General features: G+C 39.5%; 2 protein-coding genes across 11 annotated transcripts in view; both read right to left on the bottom strand.

Annotated features, from left to right (window-relative positions):
* The window catches only part of UPF3A (UPF3A regulator of nonsense mediated mRNA decay), a 29,177-nt gene extending 25,320 nt beyond the window's left edge, over window positions 1-3,857 (bottom strand). For all 9 annotated transcript variants that reach the window (XM_032100475.1, XM_032100473.1, XM_032100480.1 and 6 more), the window contains exon 1: window positions 1,548-3,857. In XM_032100475.1, the coding sequence (XP_031956366.1) occupies window positions 1,548-1,922 (375 nt within the window). In that variant the 5' untranslated portion in view covers window positions 1,923-3,857. The remainder of the gene's footprint in view (window positions 1-1,547) is intronic.
* A 383-nt stretch (window positions 3,858-4,240) lies between these two features.
* On the bottom strand, window positions 4,241-26,039 carry CDC16 (cell division cycle 16). Of its 2 annotated transcripts, XM_032100469.1 has the most exons (18): window positions 25,920-26,039; window positions 22,945-22,999; window positions 21,951-22,048; window positions 21,410-21,448; window positions 20,464-20,604; window positions 18,942-19,101; window positions 18,204-18,298; window positions 17,442-17,575; window positions 16,310-16,389; window positions 14,696-14,745; window positions 13,942-14,015; window positions 11,871-11,996; window positions 10,973-11,125; window positions 10,304-10,367; window positions 9,778-9,839; window positions 7,558-7,693; window positions 6,904-6,994; window positions 4,241-5,809 (listed from the first exon to the last, which is right to left on the bottom strand). In XM_032100469.1, the coding sequence occupies exons 1-18, from the start codon at window positions 25,965-25,967 to the stop codon at window positions 5,544-5,546; spliced, it is 1,872 nt and encodes a 623-aa protein (XP_031956360.1). In that variant the 5' UTR covers window positions 25,968-26,039; the 3' UTR covers window positions 4,241-5,543. The 2 variants fall into 2 exon arrangements, with proteins under 2 accessions (XP_031956360.1, XP_031956361.1); XM_032100470.1 differs by lacking the exons at window positions 22,945-22,999; window positions 25,920-26,039 and having other exon boundaries at window positions 5,367-5,809; window positions 20,464-21,252; window positions 21,951-22,030.
* Window positions 26,040-27,234: the final 1,195 nt, after the last annotated feature.

The raw sequence follows: 27,234 nt of genomic DNA on the forward strand, positions 1-27,234 counted from the left end.
GCCCACACTAGATGAGGTTTATCCAAACGCCTGCAGCCCATGAAGGAGACTCATGCTGCAGCAGGTCATGAACAACTGCAGCATGTGGGAGGGACATTCCTCCTGCAGTCCTTCATGAAGGACTGTATCCTGTTGTGTCCCATGTCAGGTCCCCCATGCCAGAAGAGGGAAGGAGTGTGAGGAAGAAGAAGCAGCAGACAGGAGCTGTTCTGTCCTGTCTGCAATCCCCATTCCTCATCCTTCTGCAGTGCTTGCGGGCAGAGGAGGTTGAGCCTGGGAAGGAAGAGGGGAGGTGGGAAGGTGTTTTAGTTGCAATCTTTTTTTCTCACCAGTCTTCCCTAATTTTTTTAAAATTAGCAATTAAGTAAATTATTTCTCTCTGTGTTAGAACCATACTGTATCCTGAGTTAGAAGGGACCCACAAACACCACTGAAGCCCAACTCCTGGCCCTGCCCCAAGAATCACAGCATGTACCTGAGAGCATTGTCCAAATACTTCTTGAACTCTGTCAGGCTTAGCACTCATCCCCATTTTCCTGGGAGCCTGTTCCAGTGCCCAGCCACCCTCTGGGTGAAGATCCTTTTTCTAATATGCAACCTAAACCTCCTCAGACGCAGCTTCATGCCATTCCTTCAGGTCCCGTCACTGGCTACCAGAGAGAAGAGATCAGTGCCTGCCTCTCCATCTCCCTTTGTGAGGAAGCTGTAGGAAGCTGCTATGAGGTCCTCCTTCAGCTGTGTGTGACACTTTGTTTTTTCCATCATACCTTCTTCCTGAGTCTTGCTGAGGCAGGAGTGCAAGAGCAGCCGGCTGGGGGTCTGGCAGCCACCCAGAGTCAACCCACCACACTCAGCTAAACTGCCCACTAATAAAAGCCAGGAAACTGTGTAGAAACCCTGGCTGAACGATGCCAACACACAAAGCAGTAAAATGGCCATCAAGCTTCAGGCAATCTGTTTTAATTTCTGAATACTTTAATATCTGAATTTAACTTTACTGAGCTCTGAGTTATAATGATTTTCAGTGCTTCAGTTTTCCAATTAAAAAAAAATAAGGGAATAAATCAAATCTCACAGTACTCAAAGACTCAGAATTGTCAGGGTTAGAAGGGACCTCTGGTCCAACCCCCCTGCCAAGGCAGGGTCACCTAGAGCAGGTGCCACAGGAACATGTCCAGGTGGGTTCTGAATGTCTCCAGCCAGAGAGACTCCACGACATCCCTGGATAACCTGTTATAGTCTGCAAGTATTATTTGAAAAGTGCTCTTGCCCTTGACAGAAGCTGCTTTGCCATAGGAATAACCAGTCTTAATTTCACAATTAAAGGTGAAATGATTTCCAGCGCTGACGCTGGGGGTCTCCCAATACTCCAGGGAAGGAACACCCTCATTCTGCAGATGAAGAAATGCCCGTTATAAACACACGAATCTCCTAGATCAGGCTCGGTCTGTCTCCTCACTGCAGCTTCCCTCCCGTCCTCTCCCATCTCCCACCGGAGCCGCCGCCGCCCCCGCCCCGATCCCCGCGCCGCGCTCGCGCCCCCTCACTTTGCTCAGTGCCGTTTTCTTCTCCTCCCGCTGTTTTCCCGGCGCCGGGTGAAGCGGCGGCGGCAGCGGGGACGGCGGGGAAGGCGGCGGCGGCGGCGGGTTCGGCGGAGCGTCCGTGTCGCGGCGCGGCGACTCCTGCTGCAGCGGGGGGTCCATGGACCGCTTGTCGCGGCCGCCGCCCCAGCCCGGCCCCAGCCCCGCCGCCCGCTCCGAGCGCATGGAGCCGCCGCGCCCGCAGCCGGGCGGAAACCTCGCGAGAGCGGCCGCGGCGCTGGCAGGATCTCGCGAGGCTCTCCCGCCAGCCCCGTCCCTGTCCCCTGGAACTCCGCAGGGCTTCCATTGTGCCGGTGCGAGAGGACACAGAAACGTGTGCATTTCCCTCCTCTCGGCCTCGCCCTAAGCTCACGGGTGCCTTGTCAGCCCGGGCCCAGAGCGGCTCGTAGGGCGGGAAGGGCACAGACAGCGAGGGGGTGTGTTATCCACAGTCTTGGGATGCAGGGTCTGAGGGGTAGCCAAGTTCTGGGGAGAAAGCAGTGGGAAAAAGGAAAAAAGGCCATTAATCGTTAGTTGTATGAGGCCAGGAGTCTTGTGCCTGCAGGGAGGTTCTGTCATAATTAAGAAGCAGTGCCTGCACCTCGGCAATGCACCGCCAGCCGGCGAGAGCTCTTCCAAACAGCGCCTCCGGGCCTTTCTGCCTGGCTCCCGCAGGAACTGTGGGCATGGGACAAGGGGTGAGTGGGTACAAACTGCGAGCGGAAATTTAAGCTAGATGTTAGCAAGAAACTTAACTGTGAGGATGGTGAGGCACTGGAATAGGCTGCCCGGGGAGATTTTGGATGCCCCATTCCTGGCAGTGTTCACAGCCGGGTGGGAGAGGGCCTTGAGTAACTCGGCAGGGAGGTGTCCCTGCCCATGGCAGCAGGGTTGGGACTACATGATCTTTAAGGTCCTTTCCAACCCAAACCATTCTACAATTCCATGATTATTCTAAGTACTGATCCATCAATCAGAGCAAGGCTTATTCAGTCCTAGATTGCAATCAATGAATGTGGCAATATCTAGATCCAGAAGTTTTCTTGAAATTCCTGTGTGAGTTGGAATATCTTGGACTACATCTCCTAGAACTGGTGGCAGAGGTATAGCAAGCTCCAAAGTAAGGACATGTCACAGATGTATGAACAGACTCGTCTGGAGCTACAGAAACTAGACAGAAAGAGCAAAAATGCCTGCAATTTAACCAGAAAACAGAGTCATTGCAAATCTTCAGATCCTGCTGCATTGCTGGTCCTCAAACAGCTGTCCACAGCATGAAGGAAATACATGATCTGATGTGGAATAATAAAAGTAGGCGGCATTGGCTGAGAAAACTGAAATCACAGAATAGTCTGAGTTGGAAGGCACCCAAAAGGACCGTGGAGTCAATTCTTAAGTGAATGGCCCACATGGGGTTTAAGTTTGCAACACTGGCATTATTAGCACCCATCTCTAACCAACTGAGCTAACATGCTATTCCTTTTCAAATCTTTTATTCATTTTCAAATCTTTTAGGCAGCAGTATCTACGAAGGAACTTTTGGAGCCATTTGCAGCACAAGTATCTTGTGGGTTTTCATATCTGTTCTGAAAACCTTTTAAGGCAGATCTCCCCACTCTGGGACAAAACTAATCCTTGGAAGAGAAAGATGAAGTTATGAGACAGACTAAAAATGCCTCTTTTGGGGGCATATTTATTAGCCACCCAACCTGACAGTCCTGGACGCTTGTACCCAGCAGCCAAAGCCCAGTGAGGCAATGGCAATGGCTAGCAGCAAGAATCTGACGTCAAATCAGGCCAAAACTAATCACCAAAGTCCTCATGAGGACAAGGACAATACTCAATTTAACTGCAGCCAGGGTGAATGTCATAATAACCCAGAAAGGCACCAAGCACTATCTAGGAAGAGCAGGACAGGTGCTGGGAGTTGCAGAAGACTATGGCAAGCAGGCGCTGCCAGTACAAAGGCAGGGATTTGGACAGAACAAGAGCAGGTCAAAACATTGAACAAAAGATAAATGAGAACAACTTTCCCTAAAGTCCTGCCTGACACATACATAATGAACCAGCTCACAGGCTCCAATCCACCTGTAGCTGCCTAAAAGGCTTGGAGCCAAGCTAAGCCATATCAAGAATTCCTGAGACATCCAAGAGTCCTCCACAATCTAGGACACTTTGCATACATTTCTTTCTAGGTAACTTTTGATACCAATAAATGAAGGCTAGCAACAACCAGCCAAAGAACCTCCACCAGATACCTGCCAAAGGACAGTGTCACGATATGCTGCCATTATAGCAGTGCCCATTCTCACTGTTCCATCTGTTTCCTCACACTCCAACCACTCCCACCCACTGATGACAAGTAACACAGCAGTGGCTTGCCCTCCTTGAAACGGAGAATTGATCAGATTTAGATCAGATTTAGTGCTGTTCCATTTCCCTGATTTCATTCACAATGTAACCACACAAGGATTTGTATTACCACAACTGAGGAAGTAGCAGAGTAGATTCCTACAGGCAGGAATAACATAAATCAGTGTTGCCATCCCAGCCGACACACTATCAGATCATAACTGGGGAGTGCAGGAAGAAAGATGAACTTTTATCAATCTTTAAAACCATTTTGCCAATGAAAAAAATCAGTAACAGAGAAAAACAACGCAAGATTATATCCATGTTTGATAGTAGTCAAAAGGCCTGATTCTCTAGAAGACTGTTTTGCCACCTTCCATTTAGAAACCGCCAGGATGTCTTACTAGAAAACTAAATTTACATAGGCTGGATTAAAAATAATGATATAGAGAAAAAGGAGTTTGGCTCCTTGAGACTCTTTGAGAATCTATTTACAATACCCTTCTGGCTACTGTGTGTGCAGCAACAAGCCTTTGCTTGTTGCTTATCCATGAGATAGTCTTGGTTACAGTCATTCAGGATACATAAATACAGATGTAAAAATAACTACCAAAAGATCCTTTAAAGGAAGACACCTGCCTAACAGAGCATCTGTTGAGACACACTCGTTATAGATTCTTCCTGAGTGTCCAGGAAAAATCTCAGTTTACCTCAAAGAAGTCACCTGCACCACACACAAATTACCAGGTTCCAAAAGAAAAGAAACCCCTCTGCATGAACTTTTCTTGCCAGCCACACTGAAGAAGAGAGACCTGACTTTGGCCAGGAGATGCATATGCTTCCTAAATGATTAATTTTTCCAACTGTCTGCTTGGATACTTTTCCACTTACGACTCATGGCTCATACTATGTTTTTCACAGGAATGTGTAACTTTGGGTGAATTGTTTTAGAACTAGGAAGTAAAACATTTTGGTTCACCTTACTTTCTCATGTTTAAGAATATATGGGATTGGTATTGAATTCTGCACTCAGTGCAAACTCCAATCCACATTTTCTAACATATGGAAGGGAAACTTGGGCATCTCCAATTCCCTCTGTGGAGCCACAGCACAATTTCCACTGTCACTGGGACAGAACCAGATTTCTCTACACTACTGTGCTGGTGCTCACAGGAAAGCAATGGGATCACCTGGACCCTACAGATTTCCACAGTGAGTGTGTATGCAATTGCTTATAAAATACAGACTCCTCCCAAAGCTTTTCCTCCCTTGATACCCTTGAATTTCAAAGTGAGTTGAGTCTAAAATTTGAATTCAAGTTCAGTAATGCACAGAGGTGCAAAATAGCCAATACTCCAGATTCGAACCATGTATATGGCCTGCATTGATGCAATGAAGTCTTCTTGATCCAGACGGGGATTCATGAGAGTGCTATCAGGAGAGGAATATTTATAAAGTAGGAACTATAAAACTCCCAGTGTTAAGTACATAGTAGTTTGAATTCAATTCATATAAAAAATAGCAAATTCATGGAAGTACAACACCATAACAAAAATGCTAAAACAAACATACTACACTTAGACAAAATGAGCTCTCTACCAGTATTTATGGTCACGTACTATGATCTGACATTGATGTTTCTAACATCATATCACTTTCATTCATTTCAATCTCGAATGTTTCTTCCAATGGGCGACTGGTATCTGTACTTTTCCTTTGATTTGATGTCTCTAATGTTACTATGCCGCTTTCATCCAGAGTTTGTCTTTCTATGTCAAATTCTCTGAAATCCCAGGGAGGTGAAATTATGTTCTTTAATGTCTTCACTGTATGTACATCGAAGTCATAACATCTTAATTTGTCTTTGATCTCTGTTCCTGGGAAAACAGACAAACCATTAGTTTATTTCAAAATAATACTCCCAAAAATGCAATCTCAAAGAAACTATCATTCAGAAACTACTATGATTCTCTGCTTTCAGGCCATCAAGGAGCTGCTGCTGCTTAATGACTGAAGCTGAATAGAGTTGTTTTGAAAAAATCCAGCAGCCTCCTTTTTTAAAAAAGCACAATACAAGAAGCACAACTCAGATTCAAATGTCTGTTTTGAGAAGTAATTGCCAATCCTCTTCCCAATTCTCCAAGGGGCTTTTTTTCTTGTTTAAGTTACACACAGCTTGGTTTGCATGAATGCATATCCCATGGCTGCATGGTTCTTCCAGATGTGTTAAATGACTACATATGGAGCAAGACAATATTGAGAAGAAACATCTGCAGGAAAAGCACTAGAGCACACAGATGGCTTTTACTTTTAAGGCTTCAGCCTTCTTAACATGCTTGACAGGACATCAACTGTGTTCACTACAGATAAATCACTGAAGTTCAAGGAAGCAGAAATCTATAAAGAGAATATAAAAGTTTTTTTGTGGGGAAAAAAACTTTATGATCATAGAGAATTTAAACCTACAGCAATATAATCTATTACTGTTATGAAGCACTTTCTTTAAACTATATATAAGGCTGTATTTTTGGAGTCAGAAGAACTTATCCTTTCTCCACAGAGCCAAGTCTTGTCAAGGTGAAAATACCTTGCTCTACAACAACATTAGCATTAGTGCTCTGATTTCCTAACTCCATACCTCTGTTTTATTTTTTCCCCATTCCCTTTGGGATCTAAGATGCCACAAATCAATGTTTTCTATAAAAGAAACCATCGATATCTTCAATGACAAAATGTTTCCTTTCTTTATGCTGGTGAGAATTTACTGTCATGATGCTCACAAAAACCAGTGGTCATCTGCAATTGCTGGTAAGTTCTGACTCACTTAGCCACTAACAAAAAACCCCAAAACAAAAACATCCTCTACTTTCTGAGTTAATTAGGTAGTGGTAGGCAGTCTTTCTTGACGTAAGAATAACTCTCCTCTCAAAGGACTCAATGACTTTAAGAGACACAGAAGTTAGAGACTTACCAATATAGGCTTCAGAATCACCAATGTACATTTCTATGCAGTGTCCAAGCATCGTGACTGAAAATGTGTCATCCCGCCTGAGACCAAGGGCCTATTAAAAAAATAAACCAGTAAAAAGTACTTAGCAGCAAATAAAAACATTTACATCCTAAGTCTGCTATGGTTCAGTTTGCTGGTTTGTCGTTACATGATGCTATCTGAGCATAGACTTCACTGTAAAAGCAAAACATTGCACAACCAAAATAATACCATCATATGAACTGGCTGAAGTAGTAAGCAAGAAAAGCACAAAAACAAAACCAGAAAAGCACATATATACAGACAGGAAATCATTCACATGTCATGAGATATAACATACGTTGCTGTTTACTTACTGTAAAATTTCTGGGTTGGAAGTATTTTAAATTACTTCAGCTGCATGAGAAACTTCTGTACATAAAATGTAAATTGCAATGCAAAGTTTGCCAAAGAGGCCATTTTTTTATCTAATCAATAAAATATAAAAAATTTAAAAAAACCAAATTAAGATTATAAAATAAACACTAATTTGAAGCCTGGAAAAAAACGCTGGTTCTCTGTTCCAAACCCAAACCAGAGTGGAACAGTAAATAACAGAATCTGTGACCAGCCCTTCAGCTGAAGCCAGTTACGTACCGTGTGAAAATAGTCAATGGCACTTTCAAAATTGCCCATGAGGCTGTGTATGTAACCAATGGCAGAGTAAGTAGAAGCATTCTGAGGGATTAATACTAGAGCCTGACGATGGTATTCCAGTGCTTCTTCATACTTCCTGTTAGGGTTAAACACAGGAGATCTGTTAGTAAGCTTCATGGTGAAAGGTGTTTTTACAGTATCCTGTGGGTATTTTCGTTAGCAAAGTGGAACACAATTGTGCCAGAACTTTAAAATTATTGCTTCACGCTCTGAACATAATAGAATGTACAAAAAAGTAATGGATATTGACAATTTTCTTCCTCAGTGTAATTAAGAAATCATTGTTCTCCTTATGTAGCAAAACAGCTGCCTACAGCTAGGTCCCATTTGGAGATCTTAGCTATTTGATATGATAAATTGCTTTAGATGTTTAATGCTGCTCATTGTAGCACTGGCTTTCTTTCTGTAGCTTTCATTTGCTTTCCCAAGGGAGAGAAGGAGCAATATGACACTAAATCACACATCATTCAAAATGAGAAAAGCTCTCTGGGCAGAAATTTCACAACCCTTAAGTGCTGCATACATTCTGTCATTTTGCAACACGCTCTATCAGAAAAGGTTTACACATATCCATTATTTCTATCAAATACCAACCACCCTTTCTTTGAAAATTATCTATTAGACTGATTATTGCATTTGTTATTTTATAAAACAAGGATTAAATGTACACTACAACATTACTCTGAGAAATTAAGTTGTCGCATTTGACATCCTAGTTCCACATTGTTAAAAATAAAGATAGCAATCACCTGTTCACAAGAAATTTTAACATCTATAGTGATAATGAAATTATACAATGAGCAACACATGAAGTTGTTAGAGGACATCACATAACAATTGAGGCAGAAAAATTACGCAACAGTTTGCTTGTTGCACAAACCTTTCACATGATTTCAATTTCATTTTCACTCATGGTATTTACATGTCCAATTGACTACCACTGTATTTTAACATGCTGCTTTCAAATGTCAACCACATAATACTAGTGAGTAGACATACATCCAGTAAGTTTTTTCATAATAGCTATATTGTGTATTACAGACTCTACTAAATTAGTTATTGTAGACTTTTTTAAGATGTCAAAGCATAAGTACAGCTGCCTAAATTCTCAACCTGATTTTCTCAGAAGATTGTTTATAAGGACGCAAAAATACTTTAGCTTTGATTTCTGAACCTGAGCAAATATTAGAAGTTATACAAAGCATGATGTAAGCAGTTAGTAACTTACTATAGAAATTAAAAAAAGACAAAAGTAATTATAAACAAAACAAGTATTTGAAAAAAACCTGCAATTATACTCATGAACAGATTCCAGAAGCAGTGCCTTTTGTTTGATCTTGGCACAAGGAGTAACTATTATACCTCCTTACTTCATAATGAAAATGAAGACTAATTGGCAATTTGACCACAAAGCAATTACTACCAAAGCCAAAGAAGAAGTACAACTTTCATCTACCATAATCACATTCTCATTAGCAGCTTTGAAACAAAAATTACAGTGTACACCAATTGAGCAATTAAAACCATTAAAAACATTAAAAAAATGGCATTGATTGAACAAAAGAAAGCACTGGTTAAAGTCAGATTAAAGTAATTAATGAGAAAATGTCTCTATATTAAAACTGTTAAAGCTTGTATATGTACTTTGCACTTTTTCTATTCATGGAATGGAAATATGAAATGAAGTATTAAATAGTTTTGTTCTAAAAAACACAAAGTAAGACTCCCTTGCTGTGTTATAATGCCACTGAATATTTAACTTCAGTAAAAAAAAGTAAGTACTAATCCAAGCAATTAATTGGCACAAGCCCACCTTTATGTTAATTAAATCAGTGGACATATTTCAGTATGTGAGGACTGGGACAGTAGAGTTAAAATTCACACCCATACAAGGATCTAAAAGCCTACAACCAATTCCCTATCTAATAAGAATCAATAATTAAAGAAAGACTTTTACATTAAGTACTTTAACTTTTGTGTAATAAACGAGATATAAGGGGTGATTAATGTAGTTATGTTCACAAGCTGATTCAGAGAATCTTGTTCTTACAGGGTAATTCTACACTGCTCTCATGTGGTACATAATCTTGACATAAATGAGAGAGAAAACACATTTGTGCAGCATTACAGAGAACTGTAGCTTCAGTACTCTCTGCTTACTTGAGTTTTCTGCAGACATGTCCTAAGTTGTTCAATAAAGGCTCCCACTTATCAACCGTTACCTGCAAAATAATGCAACAATTCAAACAACTGCAGCTTCCTAGACTGTAACTAAATTTTGTCTACTTTAAAAAAAGAAAAACAACATAGAACTAAATAGGGAATTATGTTTATGAACAAGAAAAATATCATGAGCATTTTTAATTCTTAACAAAACACACAAGCTCAAAACATTTATTCAATAACTCATTTTTCTGTTTTTAACATTCCCCAAAGCCAATTATATTTCTTTAAAAGGTCAGTGATATTAAAACTTGATGCAAACCAAACAAAACTTGTTTTCTCCTTAAGGAGAAAAAGTCATGTCAAGTCTCAGCCTAGGAGCACTGAAGACACAGTTTTAAAATAAAATTTATACTATACTGCTTTTATCTTAAAATAAACACAACATGTTTTGTCACAAGATATTACAGAATTTGCTGGAGTTTTACAAATTTATGACCTTGCATGTAATTAGAAAAAATACCTCATTTCCAATAGCTTTGATTTTTTCCAGTGCATCAAGGAACCACTTTTCTGCAGTTTTCCAGCTAAGGATTGAAGGGGTGGGGGTGAAAGAAAAGTAAATTAGTGAAAAGTTTTTATCAGCAGCACGAGAAAACTGTATTCAAGAAAGATTTCTATGACAATATTTTGTCATATGACTGCAATTAGATATAAATCCCAGTAATTTACATTTGGCTATATTTTGCATTGTAGACCTAAGAGCTAACAAGACAAAACTAAAAAAACACCAGAATCAAACTAAAAATATTGACTAAGCACTTCTTATATAGGTTAGGGTTTTTTTCCCAGAATATATTTGGAACCTCCTGAGCTGACAAAATGTTTTGCTGTACAAAATTTAATAGTATGTGTGCAGACGGATGCCTTTTCAGGCATTCAACTACACAATGACAAGCGCATGGAAGATAGTATCAATCTCTGGATGCTCCTCAAGCATTAAATTCTGTCCTTGTTCTATCTTAAACATGGAAGAACAATGCAAAAAGCAAGGGTTTAAGGTGAACACCATCTAAACTCTAACCGAAAGACACTATAGTTCAATATAAGTACTTTAGTAGATATACTGGCACATTACAATTCAGAATAATCCATATTTAAGATAGTATTTGATCATATTTTGCAAGCTTACTCTCCATTTTGAAATGCTACCACTCCAACTTCATGCATAACAAAAGGATCTTCAGGTGCAATGCTTAAAGCTTGGCTGAAAAACCGTTCAGCCAGCTTGGAGTTGTTGGTCAAACCATATTCCAGTCCAATATAGAGCATCGGCAAATGACACCTAAAAACCATAAAAGAAAGTGCATGTTTGTTTCTGTGTGGTTATCAAAAATGGAGTCACAAACTACAGACATGCCAACTGTTTGCATATGTTCATGTACATCCGAGTAAAAGTTGATGTAAATGGACTACTACCCTAAGGGGAAGTTTAAAAGACTTTACAAGTCTGTTTAACAAGAGACTGAACCCCAATATGTAATTGTAACCTGCTCTGGAATCACACGTATTTTCTCAGTGCTTAAGTTTACTTCTGATGGTTTTTTTCCCCTCATGTCATTCATATATATAATTTGCAAATAGAATATGGAAGAAGTAATCATTAAAAGAATTACATTTGCCAGTAACTACAATCCAATACAATAGTTTTATATGCAAATGATACGATTAGTTCATGACTCATTTTACAACCCCCTCCCACAGCATGAAAGAGCTGTTCAAGCTATTACTATACAGCAGTTGATGACCTGGTATGACAACCATGATTCACAAATTTCAGAAGATGTTCAGGTAGAACTTAGATTACCTATATATAAAACTTGACTTTAGAACTTACATAAAATCAGAACAGCAATCACAAATAACACAGTTAAATGAAGATGGTTAAATTATTGGGGTTTTTTTCTTCCTTGTTGTCTACCAGATAATTGTTGCAAATGCATTGCTACTGTTTAAAGGGATGTAAGTCAATATTCTACACTACTTATGGATTAATTGTAATCTTCCTGAATATGATATTTTGTACATACCCTTTCATGAGCTGTGCAGCTGTGAAGTACGCAGCCATTGCTTGGTCGTGCTCACTCTCCACTGCAAATGAATGTCCATATGCTATCCAGGCAGGTCCATAGGTTCGCTCCAGTGTGGTAGCTTTGCTAAAAACAAGAGCAAGTCACAAGCAAACACATCTGAAATTAAATTTCATCTGCTTCAGATGACTACTTAGATAGCAATGCTACGCCACACAGTTAGGTATCTATTATGATGATTGTCTGTAATGACCAGTGGTAAACAAAGCTCATTTTAAAAGTTCAAACTATTTAGCACTTAGAAGTATGACAAATTCTTGTGAACTGATTTTATTACTTCTGCTATTGTTCAGAAACAGGAGGAATTATTTGATATTACTGAACATAAACAATTATATAGTAGGTGACGAGTAAAATACAGAAGACATTAGTAGTGACTCAAAACATACTGCAAAATCCTAGCTATATATTTTGGAATAAATATATTCTATCAAATCCAAGTTTAAGAAGTAGGATATGAAAATACCAAATGAACACTTAGGTTGAAATTTCACCATCTAATTGTGCTAGCCTTGAAGAAGAGGAGTATTTGTCACATCACAGGCCATGCATCAGAGAAGTATGCAAAATGTCACTCAAGTCTTGAGCTGAAAACTGCAACCTGAGCATAAAGACTGCAGCCTGGAGTCTCTACAAAAACGTGGACTTGATGGGAACATTTGAAAGCTGTGTAGATTATTTTCTGAGTCTGAAAGCAAGGGCATTCATAACCAAACAGCTCATAACAACTCTGCCCGGTCTTTTCTTAAAGGCTTCTGACATGGAGATAATACACATTCCATAAGTGTTCTATCTTATTGCTTAACTATCTTTAAAAACTTATTTTTTTCCTTACATATAATCTAAATTTTGTCTGTCACAGTTAAACTCACTATTTCTCATCACATATCCTAGAGAATGGTTTGTTTTCTGTCTCCTGGGGCAAAACTTTACATGCTCAAACAATTGTCTCTAGCCACCCATGACAGCAATGAAAGATATGTGGGTATTTGACTGTCTCTTCAAGTTTCTTTTATGAAAAACACTGTGTAACCTCCAGTTGTCCCTAGCCTTGTTAGCTTTACACTATTATTCTTCTCCAAGAAATTTAAGCATCTTTTTACAATTTCACTTTTAGCAGACCTCTTTTCCCTTTTACCAGAACTACTCTGAATTTTGATGGTTGTTCTATTTGTCGTTTTTTGTTTTGTTTGTTTTTCTCTTCAACACATCTATAGACCTTTCTTGCTGGCTAGGGAAGCTTGTACATTTAAAGATGTTTTTTATTTCAGCACCAAAACCAAGTATATCACTCAAGACAGCTTCTTTAAGAATTTCACAGTGCTACTTGTAAGGAATTTAAACATTTTACTCATAATAAGCAGGCATTTAAAAAGTCTAAATGACTAACTCATCTTTACATATATTGTCTATAAAGGTCTCAGGAAAAATTAGTCTTACAGGTTGATTTATGCCTTCTCAGTTTAAGCTTACAGCACCAAAACAAATTCTCAACTTCACAGCAAGGTCCCGCTCCCCAGTGCTGATATTCACTACACATACAGAAGACCTACAGGAAACAGCACTGACCAAACCTAAAAAGCCCACAGTTGCTTGTGTACAGAAAGAACTGGACAGCCAAATGTCAGAATTTTCTATATAATTCTTCCCTTTCGGATATGACACCTGAATCTGGGAGAATGCCTGAGTGTCCCTCAACTAAGAGCTAAGGCCTGATCACCTACAGCTGTACTTAGCTCGGCAGCATGAGCGACTGCAGGGACTATACTGCCCAGAACAGGCAGGTGGCTGCCTAGAGAGATACCACAAAAGTCTTCTTCATTTTTAAAGTATCTCTATGGATGAGGTCTAAATTGCTATCCCAAAGAGAGGGTGGCAACAAAAGGAGTATTTAAGTAGCAACCAGTATATTGAGGCTTCTGTTTATGAGCTTACAAACAATCATGAACATTAAATGTTTACTTAGCAAGTGAGCAAGAGGTTCACTAAGGAAAACAGAAAAAAAAGTTACCTGAGATATCTTCTAGCATGCTCATTTTTGTGGCCAACCATGAGGTAATAGCATCCTACTGCAAACCATGACACCTACACATTAAAATCAAAATAGAATATTATTACATATATCACACTCATTTTAGTGAAGCATCAAAAGAGCAGAAGACAATAATTAGAGAAGTTAGGAACACTTTCACTGAAATCACAGTCAGCTCTTCAAATTATTTGGTATTGCAGACAAGCTAGAACTGCTGGCATGTACCTTTCTAACTGGGGCTTATTCAGCCTCATGAAGAAAGAGCTGAGTGGAAAGCGTATTGCTGTCCTCAATTATTTAATGGTAGGGAATACACGACAGAGCCAGACTCTTTTCAGGGGTGCAGTGATAGGATGGAAAGCAATAGGTACAAGATGCAACACAGAAAATTAAGATCAAGTCAAAGAAAAACAATTTCCACTGTGAAGGTGATCAAACACTGGAAAAGATTGCTCAGAGACATGTAGACATTTATTACTGTAGCATTTGTTTTAAATTATTAATCAAAGTAAGTAACTCGCACTGAATACCTTTTACAGGTACTTAATTTTATAAAAAGAACTTTGGTTTAAGGAAATTACAATGCAGAGAAAATAAAAGGAGTGAACCATTTTTACAACCTTCATCCAGAAACAGATTTTGAATTCTGTAGCTCAAACTAATACATTACAACTTTTACATGCTTTCACCTAAAAAAGAAACTACCTGGCAACAAAAGCTTAGAACAACTTACAGGATTATTCGGGTACAAGTCCACCAGTTTGTGAGAAAGATAGAAAAGCTCTACATAGTGGGAAGAAACAAGAAAAGAAAATTAAAACAAACTAAAACATTTAGATGTTTCAAGAATTTTACCTTTCCATACAAAATACACAGAACATCTAACATTATTAATCCGCATGGGAATAAAATGTTTTCTTTTAGTGATAATGCTTCAAACTGCCTCAAAATAGATTCAGTTTTGCAATTAGCTAAAGAAAACCCAACCAAAACAACCCCTAAGTCTTCATACCACACAAATAAGCAGCTATACTTCTCACCCTTGAAGAATTCTGCAACAACTTAGGTCATTAACATACATTAAAATAAATGCCAGTAGTATTACACTTGAATGTACCTTGTCAAGGTAAAACACTATTCAACTTCCTACATCTAAAAGGTATAACATACTGGCTAGATCCATTTCAAAGTAGAGTCCTGTGCATTAATTTGCTGAAAATAGGACAAAAGCAAGTAAATTATTATATTATTTGGAATAATTTCAAGTGATTACTTTTTTAGTAAAAATAATAATTCTAGTTACTGGAATAACTTACTACAGATTTTCTAATAATTGCAGTAGTAATCAGCTACAGGATAACAATCCTATTGCCTATGCAATTTCGAATGTAAAGTTTCTATTTCTTCAGAGCACAGTGCTCTTAAACCGATGAGATTGTCCTGGAGCACTTTGTATCAACTCTCAGCTCCAGAAAAAACCAAATGTTAAAACTGGCTTACAAAATACTAACTTACGTACATAATGCTTCTCAAGGCAGATTTAGAAGAAAAAACAGAGTACTGGCCCCATTTTCGGAGGTACTTAACTGTAAATTAACTGGGAAGTATATTCACTAATCACCAAGAAGTACCAGTACACCTAATGACCTATTTGTGTACTTATAATGAACCATCATGAGAGATTGCACAGCATATGAGCTCCTTATTCTATCTTCTAATTGATTTTAAAGACATTCAAGCTGCTCAATTGATTTACTTGCAGTCTGGAATGAGAAAAAGCCACCCCAGCTGCAAGTAAGCTACTACTGTAATTCCAACAAAGGTTTTGCATGATTATTAATTTGTTTGAACTAAAAAGAGGCCTTCACAACAGCAAAGGCAAGAAGAGTCTAGAATTTTTTCTATCACAAAATAAGCATGTTCACCTAAGCATACATAACTGCTGAAGAGTTCTTTCTACTTTAATTTATTATATTTTATTGTTGAGCAGAAAAAGTACAGCCAGATACTGTACAAAGATCACCTGGAAACAGAAATCACAATGACAGGGATAAGGCACTGTAGCTCCCTGGCTCCCGGCTACACAGTCCAGTGGTTAAAAGACAGCAACACTCATGATCATGAACTCTTTGCACAACTACTTCCCCTTAACCCTCAATCCTGCTGTCAGCTCTGAAATTCCCTTTTTTACCAGTTACCACTGTTTTCTTGAAACAGCAGGTAGGAGGAAAAATACATGTAATTTTTCAAATGGTGTATAAGGGGGTTTCTTGGCATCTTTAATTCTTTATTAAAATTGGGGCTTTACAGCCTTCTGTTGACTCATATTAAGTGCTGTGCTCCTTACCATTTGCTTTGTTAAGCTCCACAAGTGTCCCTATATGTACAGGTAAACAATTTGCATGGAAGGGATCTTTTTCCATCACTCTAAAAAAAAAAAAATTAAAAAAATCTGTAATGCACATTTCAAAAACTTTAATGGTTTAAAAGCAAGCTGCTTCTATAGCATGTAATGTTCCAGTTAATTACCACTTTAGGCACTAGAAAACTATTTGTTACTAAAAGATAACTATTAACAGCATAATAAAGGCTCTCTACAGACCAGAAATATAACAGTTAATTTAGCTTAGCAAAAGAGGATAACAGAGGATTCTGACAAGCTGAATACACAATTAGAAAATCAGAATAAAATGCTCTTTTGTTTTGCAGGTCACTTCAAATTTAACCATCAGACAGCAAACAATATTTCTGTTCATCTTTTCCATACATTTGACAGCAACTTTCAAGCAGTAGTCCTCAACTTCCTGAGGTTAACACCAGGCAGTATGCCTTAGGAGTCATGTTTAGCTCAGTTGTAAAATTTTGTTTCCTGTGGCATTCAGAAACACATCCATGAGTCCAGATCTACAGTAGCTGAGAAGCAAACCATGGTAGCGTTCTGACCCCTCTGACAACAGAGCAGCAGCGCATGCCTGGGCTACATAACAACCAATAAAACGTACTCGGCCATCAAAATTAGAAATAACATGCTAGCTTTTTAAATTAATAATATCTTTTGATCATTATCAATAACATTGTAACTGTTAATTTGCCAGAGAAACCAAACTTCCTAACTAACCAAATGATTCAAATCAGTTCATTCTGAAGGCCAAACAAGACGTAGGTAGGGAGCACAGAATATTGAAGGTACCAGGATAAGGAAAAAGATGCATGAAGGGAAACGCAGCACAGTGCTGATTAAGCAGAGTTTTACCTTGGATACTTCTTCTGTGTATTATAAAAATACCATGTCTTGCCAGACACAAACTACATATTTTAAATACCTGAGACATATATAATATATGACATATATATTGCAATACATATCAAATTGTTATGTATGTTTACCTATTGAACAACAATATTTGCTGTAAGTCCAGGCATAATTACTACACTCCACCACACAAGAAAAAAACCTGAAAATTGCTTTGTGCACTTACACTGAAGTAAGCTTGTAACACATTTTGAAGTCACAGTTGTAATAATGCCTTTCTGCTAAGGATACTACCACATCCAGGTTTTCCTGAAGACCATCTACTGATTCAGGAATCAGTGTTTCACTGGGTTTATTATACTGAAAGACAAAAAAAGCCCCAACTGAAACAAAAACTAAACTAAAATCAGATGGTAAAAGTATTAATATTTTTAGTCCTAAAAATATATTTAAGAAGCATTAAAGTTCTTAAAAGTTTTATTTTTAAACTGAAAGTCCATAAAACCTGTATTTGGTAAAATGCTTCTTTCAAATGTACTTAAAAGCTCATTTAGAACACACAAAATGCTTGCCATAGTCAATATCTTTTGTGTAGGCTGTAGAAATCAAAATTGAGCAATATATATTTTTAGTGCTCTCATCTTATCTTTGGATAAAAATAGTCTGGAATGATGTTGTTATAGCCCAATATTTTCAGGTAACTGACATTTTGTCTACATTGTTAACACTCCTTTTCCTCATCTAGAAGTTTCTCAATAAATAAATTTTCAAAAACGTAAATCAGAATTTCAAGTTGTCACCACACCAGAAAATAATTAACAGAAAACTGTTGCACTACTGCACAAAGTGAGATGTACTGCATCAAAAATTTTAAAAATTACAAAGCTCATATTTATTTCAATGTTCAGAATAAATGGGATCCAAGAAAATTTACTCCCGAAGTCAATACTTTCAATTCTCCAGCTTTTTAGTCAATTTTTGGACTTACCTTTTTCAATTTATTCTCAAATAAAAAGTGAAGCAATTCCTTTTCTTCTTCCGTACATTGTCTATTAAGAGGTAGAGATTCAAGAAGTTCTTTTTCTATATGAATTAAAAAACATTGAAGTGGTCATATTACAGAAGAAACAGCAAAATCCAACATTTCAGAACTTAGGGAGGCAAAGGATTTTATGATGGTCATCCCAACTGCAAGGACTACAACAGCACAGATACACTGAAACAGATAATACTACTAATTTTGGAAATTAAGGATTGATTAGTTATTCTTTCTACACTTTAAAATAAAATTTAATAAAGATGAAGTAACACATCATTATTTTTATTTACTCCACACGTCAAATTTTATCACTTAGAATGCTCTATTAACCAATGCCTTATGTACCTAAGCAAACCCCAGGAGCGTTTCATTGGTTCAAAGCCTGTGAAATTGAGAACACATGATAAAACTTTGTTTGGGCTGGGCAGAGCAGAAGAGCTCCAGGAGCTAACAAGCAGGACAGCTGCATTACTTTGTTTCTTTCAACTCTTAGCACTGCAGGACTGAAAAATAGAAGTCCAAACGCAAATTTGCGCAAATGTTAATTTTCACTCATTTTATACATTTTCCATTCTTAACGTTTTGAAGTCTGTTACTTGTTGTATTGCCTTAATTTTTATCTAGGAAAACACGTATTGAGAAAGCAGGTAAATTTTACTTGTATTTGAGAAATACTTCTCTCCAGACCTTCTTGTGCTGTCAGCATATGGTGTGATGTTAAAAGATCAAATGCTTCAAAGCAGTAAACATCAAGCTTCAAGGCCTCTTTGTAGCTGTAAGTTGCCAGGGTTCTATTATCCAAAGCATCATAGATCTTCCCTCGCAAAAGGCATATAGAGCTCTTGATCTGGTGGAAAAGCAGGACTGGAGGTCAAAGACTGTATCAGTGTTTGCAATTTAGTTTGGAGCACAAATCAAATGTGCTCCCTGGAAAGTAAAAAGTATTTCATGCATGATAGAACCTGGTTTTCTAGTGCTGTCTTTAAATAAAAAGTTGTCTCTACTACCTTAAAAAAATCCAAAGAATGCTCTGCCAGGTTACCTCCTGCCAAACAAACACATGCTCGAAATAAACAAGTAATATAATAATAAACAAGCTGAGTTGTAACCTAATTATACTATATTCCCTTCATATTCAACATAGAGAAATAAATATCACTGTCACTTCCCAAGGCAATACACTTCTTTGCTGACCATTAAACCCCATACTTCATGCAAGATAAGAATGACCTCAGTAGAGATGAGAAAGACTAAGTCAATAGACTCAGCTGTTCTGAACAGAAAAATACATCCTTATTTTCAGTCCAAAACATAGATATTCCAGAAAAGAAAACAGTGAAAGACCATAATTACCAGTTGTGCTCCAATGTTTATTAACTAACATGTTCTTTCAAAATCCCTAGATGGGTATTCAGTTCAGTCAGAAGGTCACAAAAGTGTCAGCAAAAGAGAAAGTTAACCCAGTACTCAGCTCAATCATCAGACCTAACAGTCCTTTAATCCCATTATACCAGCATTCAAAATCAGTTCACATCAACAGTGTAACCCACTTTGCTACTTCAGTCTTACAGGAAAAATGCTGTCTGTCAATCACCTACACTGTAATTTCAGCTAATACATTTTAGCTTGTACCCCTGAAACTGAAGACTCTTCACAGACCCTTCAGCCTACACGTGGTACCAATCTCTTTAAACTGTGCGTCTACACAGAATTTTTTCACTGAGCTTCAAAAACTTCACTTTCAGCTCACATAATTTTCACAAATGTGATCAAAGAATATCCCACTGAGAACACCACTTGAGTCATTATGAAGTATTTCATTAAAAATAACTGGAGAAGAAAAAAATCTTGCTTTGTTATCTCAGAACCTGCAGCCCAATTGAAAGAAATGTTAGCATCCATTATCAAGACAGAGCTAAAAGACTGTAAAAAACAATGCTAGATCATGAAGTTCCTGCTAAGTGTCTGCAAATAATTTACAAGAAGTTGTTGAAAAGCACTGTTTATTTTTGCATACCGAGTTATTTTCATACAGGTGAGCTAACACACAACTTGTGTCTGAAAGAAGAACGATTCAGCATTTCTGAAAATTATGTTATCTGAAAAACAAAGCCTTAATGCAGTTTCAGATTCATAGAGCTGTGAAATCACTTTCTGACTTCACACTTCTTTTTTCTACAAAAATATTTTTTAAAATAATGTCACTTACAGAGGACTGTGACATCTCCCAGTCTATGGTAGAATCTTTCAACCCACTTTCATCCTTCAAGTACTTTTCAAAAAGTCGTTTGTTGATTGGCTCCTCCATATCGAGGATATCCAAGGCCTGTTGATGCTCTTTTGCAGCATACTAACCAAACATGTGCATGTAAAAGACAAGGTTTTGAAAAATCTGTACATAAAGCACCAATAAACACAGCATCATGTTTCAAAGGCATACGTTATAACAACCAGTGTTTATCAGCAAGATTTTCATGCATGCATTTTCTTATTTGGCCGTATGTCATTTTATAACTGCAGTTAGCTCTTTTACTGGTCATCTATAATATGCAAAAATGCAAAAACTGTAAAATAAGCATGTACAGAAAAATCTATTATTCAGCATTATGCAGTCAGAGAGGTATGGTTCTAAAAATAGTTAACACAGTGTTTAATAAAATACAATCATCTTATTCTATAAGCAGCACATTACTCTCTTTCAAATTTCTGTATTTAATCTACCAATTGATTCAGCTGTGTCTCTGAAAGCACTGCATTTTACTTTTTATGTATGACATTTTATACAGAAATATAAAGCTGCTAACTATAATTACACAACCATAAATCACATCTCCTTTGGTCAGATTACAACCAACCAAGTAACAGTGTAAACATGAAAACACAAGACAAAAATGTTTCATATTCTTTCTCCACAAAATATTAGAGGAGTGTTTCCTGGAAAAGAAGGTCAGTTGGATTTCTTCAAAGTAGTGCCACAATGGATACTCCAGTGACCCAACTGAAAGTTAAAGAATGAAATTAACTGTCAGAAAATTTAAACCTGTTGCTCCAATGAACATAAATATCTACACTGCCTATCAGGTACCTAATCATCCCAAGACGTGTCTTTAGTTTAGTTTAGTTTGTTTCCAATAGGGGTTAAAATATGTACTCACATGACATCTAGCCGCAAGGTAGCGACATGCCTCATACAACTGAAAGAGAAGTTTCGTACATATTAGTTATAAAGAGAGAGCATGTTTGCTTACACTGCCAGACTCCATTTCGCTCTCTCCTTCTTCAGTTCTATGGCTTCTTCACCCCTTTCACCACCAAAAATCCTTCCTGACCAAGCCTGTAACACTTTCTCTACTACTAAACTCTTGAAGGACACTTACTTCACTCTTGCCTTTACCACTCATTATCAGAGTGGAAGGAAAATTGAAACAACTACATCTGAAGTGACAATCCCATACCTGCGGCAGTTACACATCCTTGGACCCCTTCTCTCTTCTGTGACCCCATCCGGGGACAACACTTTGAACCTGACCAATTGAACACAGGGCTATAGCTACATCATTATAAACTACATCATGCAGCTTTCTCAATTACTTTTCTTATAAACATAATCTTGTGATGGTGAAGAAGTCACTGCGGTTAGCAGCAGAGTCTTAAAAGAGGGGTAACAGTAGCGTGTCTTTGACTAAACTGACTTACCTTATCTAACTTCCGCGATCGAAGGGCATGTGCTGCCCTGTGATACTGAGCTGTTAGGTAAAGACATTGGGCCAACCAGTAGATATCTTGTGGTTCCTCTAAAAAAGAGCAAATTATAAATCATTGCTTTACAATATATCTTCAAACACTTTAATACAGAATGTTCATTTTTGCTTCACTAGAGAAGTATCTTCCCCCTACTCTAGCATCCTACCGAGCTACAAAATTTTACTTATAAATATGTATAGAGAACTTACAATGTCTATCAGTGAGAGATTACAAGGAAAAGATAATCAGATTTTAACTTTAACGACATCAGATAGTGCACTGGACAGTGAGCACAAAGAATGTAGTAACAGAGGTGTGTCATGAGGAGGAGACAACAATGATACAGATTTTAAAAAGCAGCAGTTGCAGGTTACCCTGCTCTTGGACATAGGGCAGAAAAAAACAACCCATAAATGTCTCTCTCAGTAAAGAGATCAGTGGGAACCTAACTACAGTGAAAGCAGTAGACTTCCATAGCTTGCAGCTGCAATTTCAGAAGTACAGCTTAGTACCCTCCTACCTTACTGGCAACCAAAGCCTTTGTGGGATTAAGCCCCTGGAATCACTTTAAGAAGTGTAAGTGCTGGCAGACGCAGGCAACCAGCATCAACTCCCTCTGTAAACCCGCACTGTACTTGTCACCCAGGGCAACTGTGAGTCCTGTGGGAGACCACCATGGTCTCTTGTTGCTCTTGTTTTTTAATTTTTGTTTCTTAAGGAAAGCAAACCTTAAGGTTTGGTCAAACATGAATTTTAACACGAAGTTCAAAAGGGAAAGGAGATGAGCTCTGCTCTGTTTAGGAGAACAGCATTCCAAAGATCACAAAAAAGCACTTACACCAAACTCAAAACATTAACATTTAGCCAAACAGCATTAAACCCCCACCAAAACAGAACACTGTCAGAAACAGGTTAATAAAATACAATAAAAAAAGCAACCACTTACCATGAGACAGTGAAGCTACTTTGTCAGCCCAAAACAGGGCACTTTGATACTGTTGCTGTGAAAGCATGACAGAAATAATTAGTATTTCTCTAGGGTTAGCTTTTCTGGATAATTTTAAAATACACTGTACATCAGTCAGATTTAACATCTTGTGCACGTAGTCTCTAATGAATAGTGATTCACATTTCAGATCTTTGTAACTTAAAAACATAGTTTAAAAGGGCCAATACTGTAACCTCCAAGGGATATCCAAAAGTAATGTAGAGTTGCTCATTTATCTTCAATATAATGCAGGTATCTTTGACCAAAAGTTATGTGCTGAGTAAGTACGGCAATAGGTCGTTAGTTGATTTGCCATCACTGAAAAAGTAGGAAGAATTCCCTCCTCCAGTTAAAATAAATGCTACATTTTAGAAGAAAGAGAACACTATATATATAAAAAGGGCACATAAATTACTTCAGGTAACTTCAGCAGCACCATCTCCAATCAAGAAATTTTCCTTCTCCAGTCAAGATGCTTCAACCTCACATAAATCCATAGTGCCTGCATGAATTTCCCCTCATTCTTGGATACACGGTTTCCCTCTTGAGACTCCAGTTTGACAGAAGTGAGTGGCATAGGTAAGAGTGGTGGCAACCAGAGGTCAGATTGAAGCAGAATTTGCAGGTATATTCCACTAACCCAGCTAACGCTGCCACCAGATTTGCGGTGCCAGGCAAAATCTCACAGAATTGGCTGGGATTATCTCCTGAGAAGATCACCAGGCATTACTGTGGTTCCTTTTTATCTCACTCCATGCAATGAGGCCTAATATGATGCCGAGGATATGCTGGACATTTAACAAATACCCTGCCATTTCAAGGATTTCTAAGACTTTACAGGAGCATGTAGTAAGGAGACAAGGGGGAATGGATTCAAACTGAAAAACAGAGAAAGTTTAGACTAGATGTTAGGAGGAAGTTCTTTGCTGTGAGGGTGGTGAGGCACTGGAACAGGTTGCCCAGATAAACTGTGGATGCCCCATCCCTGGAAGTGTTCAAGGCCAGACTGGATGAGGCTCTGAGCAGCCTGCTCCAGTGAAAGGTGTCCCTGCCCCTCACAGGGAGGTTGGAGCTGGATGGTCTTTATGGTCCCTTTCAACCCAAACCATTCTGTGATTCTCTGAAGACTAAGAAAGCCTTGATGGCTTCTGTCCTCTCCCACACCATTGCAGTTGTGGAGTTTGTTCAGAACCTCAGAGACTGGATTATGCTTTTGGAGCAGAAGTCTGGCAGTCTTTTCTGAAACGCACACACTGATGGTATCCTAGTCCTCATAAAGCACCACACTCCATGACCTAAGCGGCCTCTTCTATCATGTGCTCCCACATTTCCAACTTGATGGGGATTAAGAACGCCCAGCAAATTTGTCAAGAGAATAGTTCAATCTGCACTCCCAAGGGGGAAAAGAAAATCCACAAAAACCCACAAAACAACCCCACACACATTTAGTAGCTGTCTAAAAGAAAAGAGACTTAAATAATTCTCTCAACACCACAAAAGAAAGGTATAATCCAGGCCTACAAGGCACTGCATGACTTCTGTTGAGCAGTTTTACAGTACTATAGAATGACACATTACTAAACAAAAAAGCAACCTCATGTTTCTCCTGATGCCCCTTCCTCAAAAGTGCACAGCTGTCTATACAGCTGTGCAGCAAAGCAGCTTGGTGAAACAGTTTAGCTCAAATGAGAACAGCAAACCAAACCAATCAAACCCACCAAATTAGCTTAGGTCCCTAATCAGCCTTTCAGTCAGACTTGCTGGCCACACAGAGAAATGTCTTTGCTGATTTAAGGGATGTGCTTTCCTCAGCAATGATGCCTGCACCAAGTCTGAACTGGAAGGAGAGCAGAACAGTTTGATGCTACATTTAATCTAATTTATTAATGCATTTTTTCTCTTGTGTCTTTTTTGTTTCTTTTTTGCCCTGCAGCAACATAATTGCTGAATCCATCAACAAATGAAAACAACCCTGCCCTCCTAAGAGCCGTCTGCAGCATTGCAGGAGTGTGATGAGTTTAATCACCAGCTAGAGAATCACAGAATGGTCTGAGTCAAAAAGATTAAAGATTGTCTAGTTCCAACCTGCCATGGGCAGGAACACCTTCCACCGGACCAGGCTGCTCAAAACTTCATCCAACCGGGCCATGAACACTTCCAGGGATGGGGCATCCACAGCTTCTCTGGAAAACCTGTTCCAAGTTCCACCCCCCCCACCCTCACAGTAAAGGATTTGTTCTTACTATCTAATCTAAACCTAACCTCTCTTAGTTTGAATCCATTCCCCCCTGTAATGATCATAGAATCATTAAGGTTGGAAAAGACATCCAAGATAATCAAGTCCGACCTTTGTCAGAACTCACCATACCCACTGAACCATATCACCAAGTCCCATGTCCACTTCCAGGAAGGGTGACTCCGCCACTTCCCTAGAAGTCGGTTCCAGTGCCTAATCACCCTTTCAGCGACGAGATTTTTTTTTTTTTTCTGATGTCCAACCTGAACCTGCCCTGGAGCAATTGAGGCCGTTTTCCCCTGCCTTAGATAAGCACGGCCGAGCTTGCACAATCCGAGAGGGCGGGATCCTGCAAATACGCCTTCGCTACACAGCAGCCCCACAGCGGCTCCCCTCCTCCTTCTCCACACGAGGGAGAAACCAGGAAAACCCACCGGGAGGCCCCGGCTGCCACTGGAGACCGCACAGGCGGCGCTTCCGGCCCGCCGCACCCTGTGCTACCGCCGCTCCTTCCCCTTCCAGCGAAAACGGGGCATAATTACAAAATTACGCTCTCTCAGCCGTTGCAGAGGCCGGCACCGCTGCCCGCCCCGCCCTGGCCTCCCTCACTGCGGGAGCCACGCCGAGACCGGTTTTTCCTCGAGGAAAACCCGGGGGCCTGCCGCCCCTTCCCCAGCAGCCCCCGCTGGGCGCTCACCTGGTCGATGTATTGGCGCACTCGCTTCCTGAGCCGCTCCAAGTTCATCCTCGCTCCCGCGCCGTCCTGGATCCCGGAGCCGCCGAGGGACCGCGGGCCGCCCACCGGTGCAGCGCCCAAACCCGCCCCCCACCTTCTCTCCCTCCCTCCCGGAAACAGCGCCCTGAGCACGGCGTTCCGGGAGCGGTGGGGCCGCCGGGGACATCCTCCTGCGCGGGCCCCTGCCTCCACACGCCCCAAATAAACATATCCTGGGACTTTTCTCTGCAGTCCATACCCCGAGAAATTTGTGCTGATGGGCTTCTTCACAGTGTCGAAGTGAAAGATTGTCCGTGGAATTTGACCCGAGGGAATGGCCTGAAGCTGTGCCAGGGAAGGTTTAGGTGGGATATTAGGAAAAGGTTCTTCACCCAGAGGGATGGCTGGGCATTTTAACAGGCTGCCCAGGGAAGTGGTCACAGCACCAAGCCTGACAGAGTTCAAGTAGCGTTTGGACAATGGTCTTGGGCACATGGTGTGACTCTTGGGGATGGTGCTGTGCAGGGCCGGGAGTTGGACTCGATGATCCTTGTGGGTCCCTTCCAGCTCAGCACACCCTGCGATTGTCTCTGCCAGGGCTCCTATAGAGATCTGTTGCCCTGAGAGCCCTCTTTGGCTGCTGCATCCTTGTGGTGAAAATGTTCCCTTAGGACTTTGCAGGGCTGGTGGATGGTGTGTCAGGAGGTTTTCTATGAGTCCTGCATGTCTCAAGCATTTTTGGCATCACACAGATTAGAGAATCATCCACTAGGACACTGCTGAACCATGTCAGCTTTCACTACTGAAACCCAAGTAATGTGAACCATTAAAATGCCAGATTTGTAGTAATTCAGGTGTTGCCCAATACATCTTGGAGTGGGTATGCCTGGGACAAGAAGAAGAATCACATGTGTTTGCTTTGATGGAGAAGAAAGACTTGTGTCAGGATTACAGTGTGGAGAAGGCCACAAAGGTGGCAGCTGGTCACAAGCAAACAGTCTCCATTTGAGGAAAATGGATCCATGTGCCCTCTCTTGAATTATTTGCAGTTGCTGCACTTTGATGTAAAACTGTTTGATTTCAGTGATTTCCTCCAGTTACTAGTTAGGTCAGCTTTTCACCTCACACTGTGTCACCTTTTGGGAGCAAATTCTTCTCTGAATTGGTCATTGAGTCTGTGTGCTGCAGATGGCAGATACTTGTTTTGTGCCTGCTGTAAAGCATAAATTTATTTGGTTTTTTTTACTCAACTGCATTTGAAGGTCTGCTACTTTTTCATATTTTGGTAACTGACATC

This window comes from Corvus moneduloides, chromosome 2 (genome assembly GCF_009650955.1).
Source record: "Corvus moneduloides isolate bCorMon1 chromosome 2, bCorMon1.pri, whole genome shotgun sequence".
NCBI lineage: Eukaryota > Metazoa > Chordata > Aves > Passeriformes > Corvidae > Corvus > Corvus moneduloides.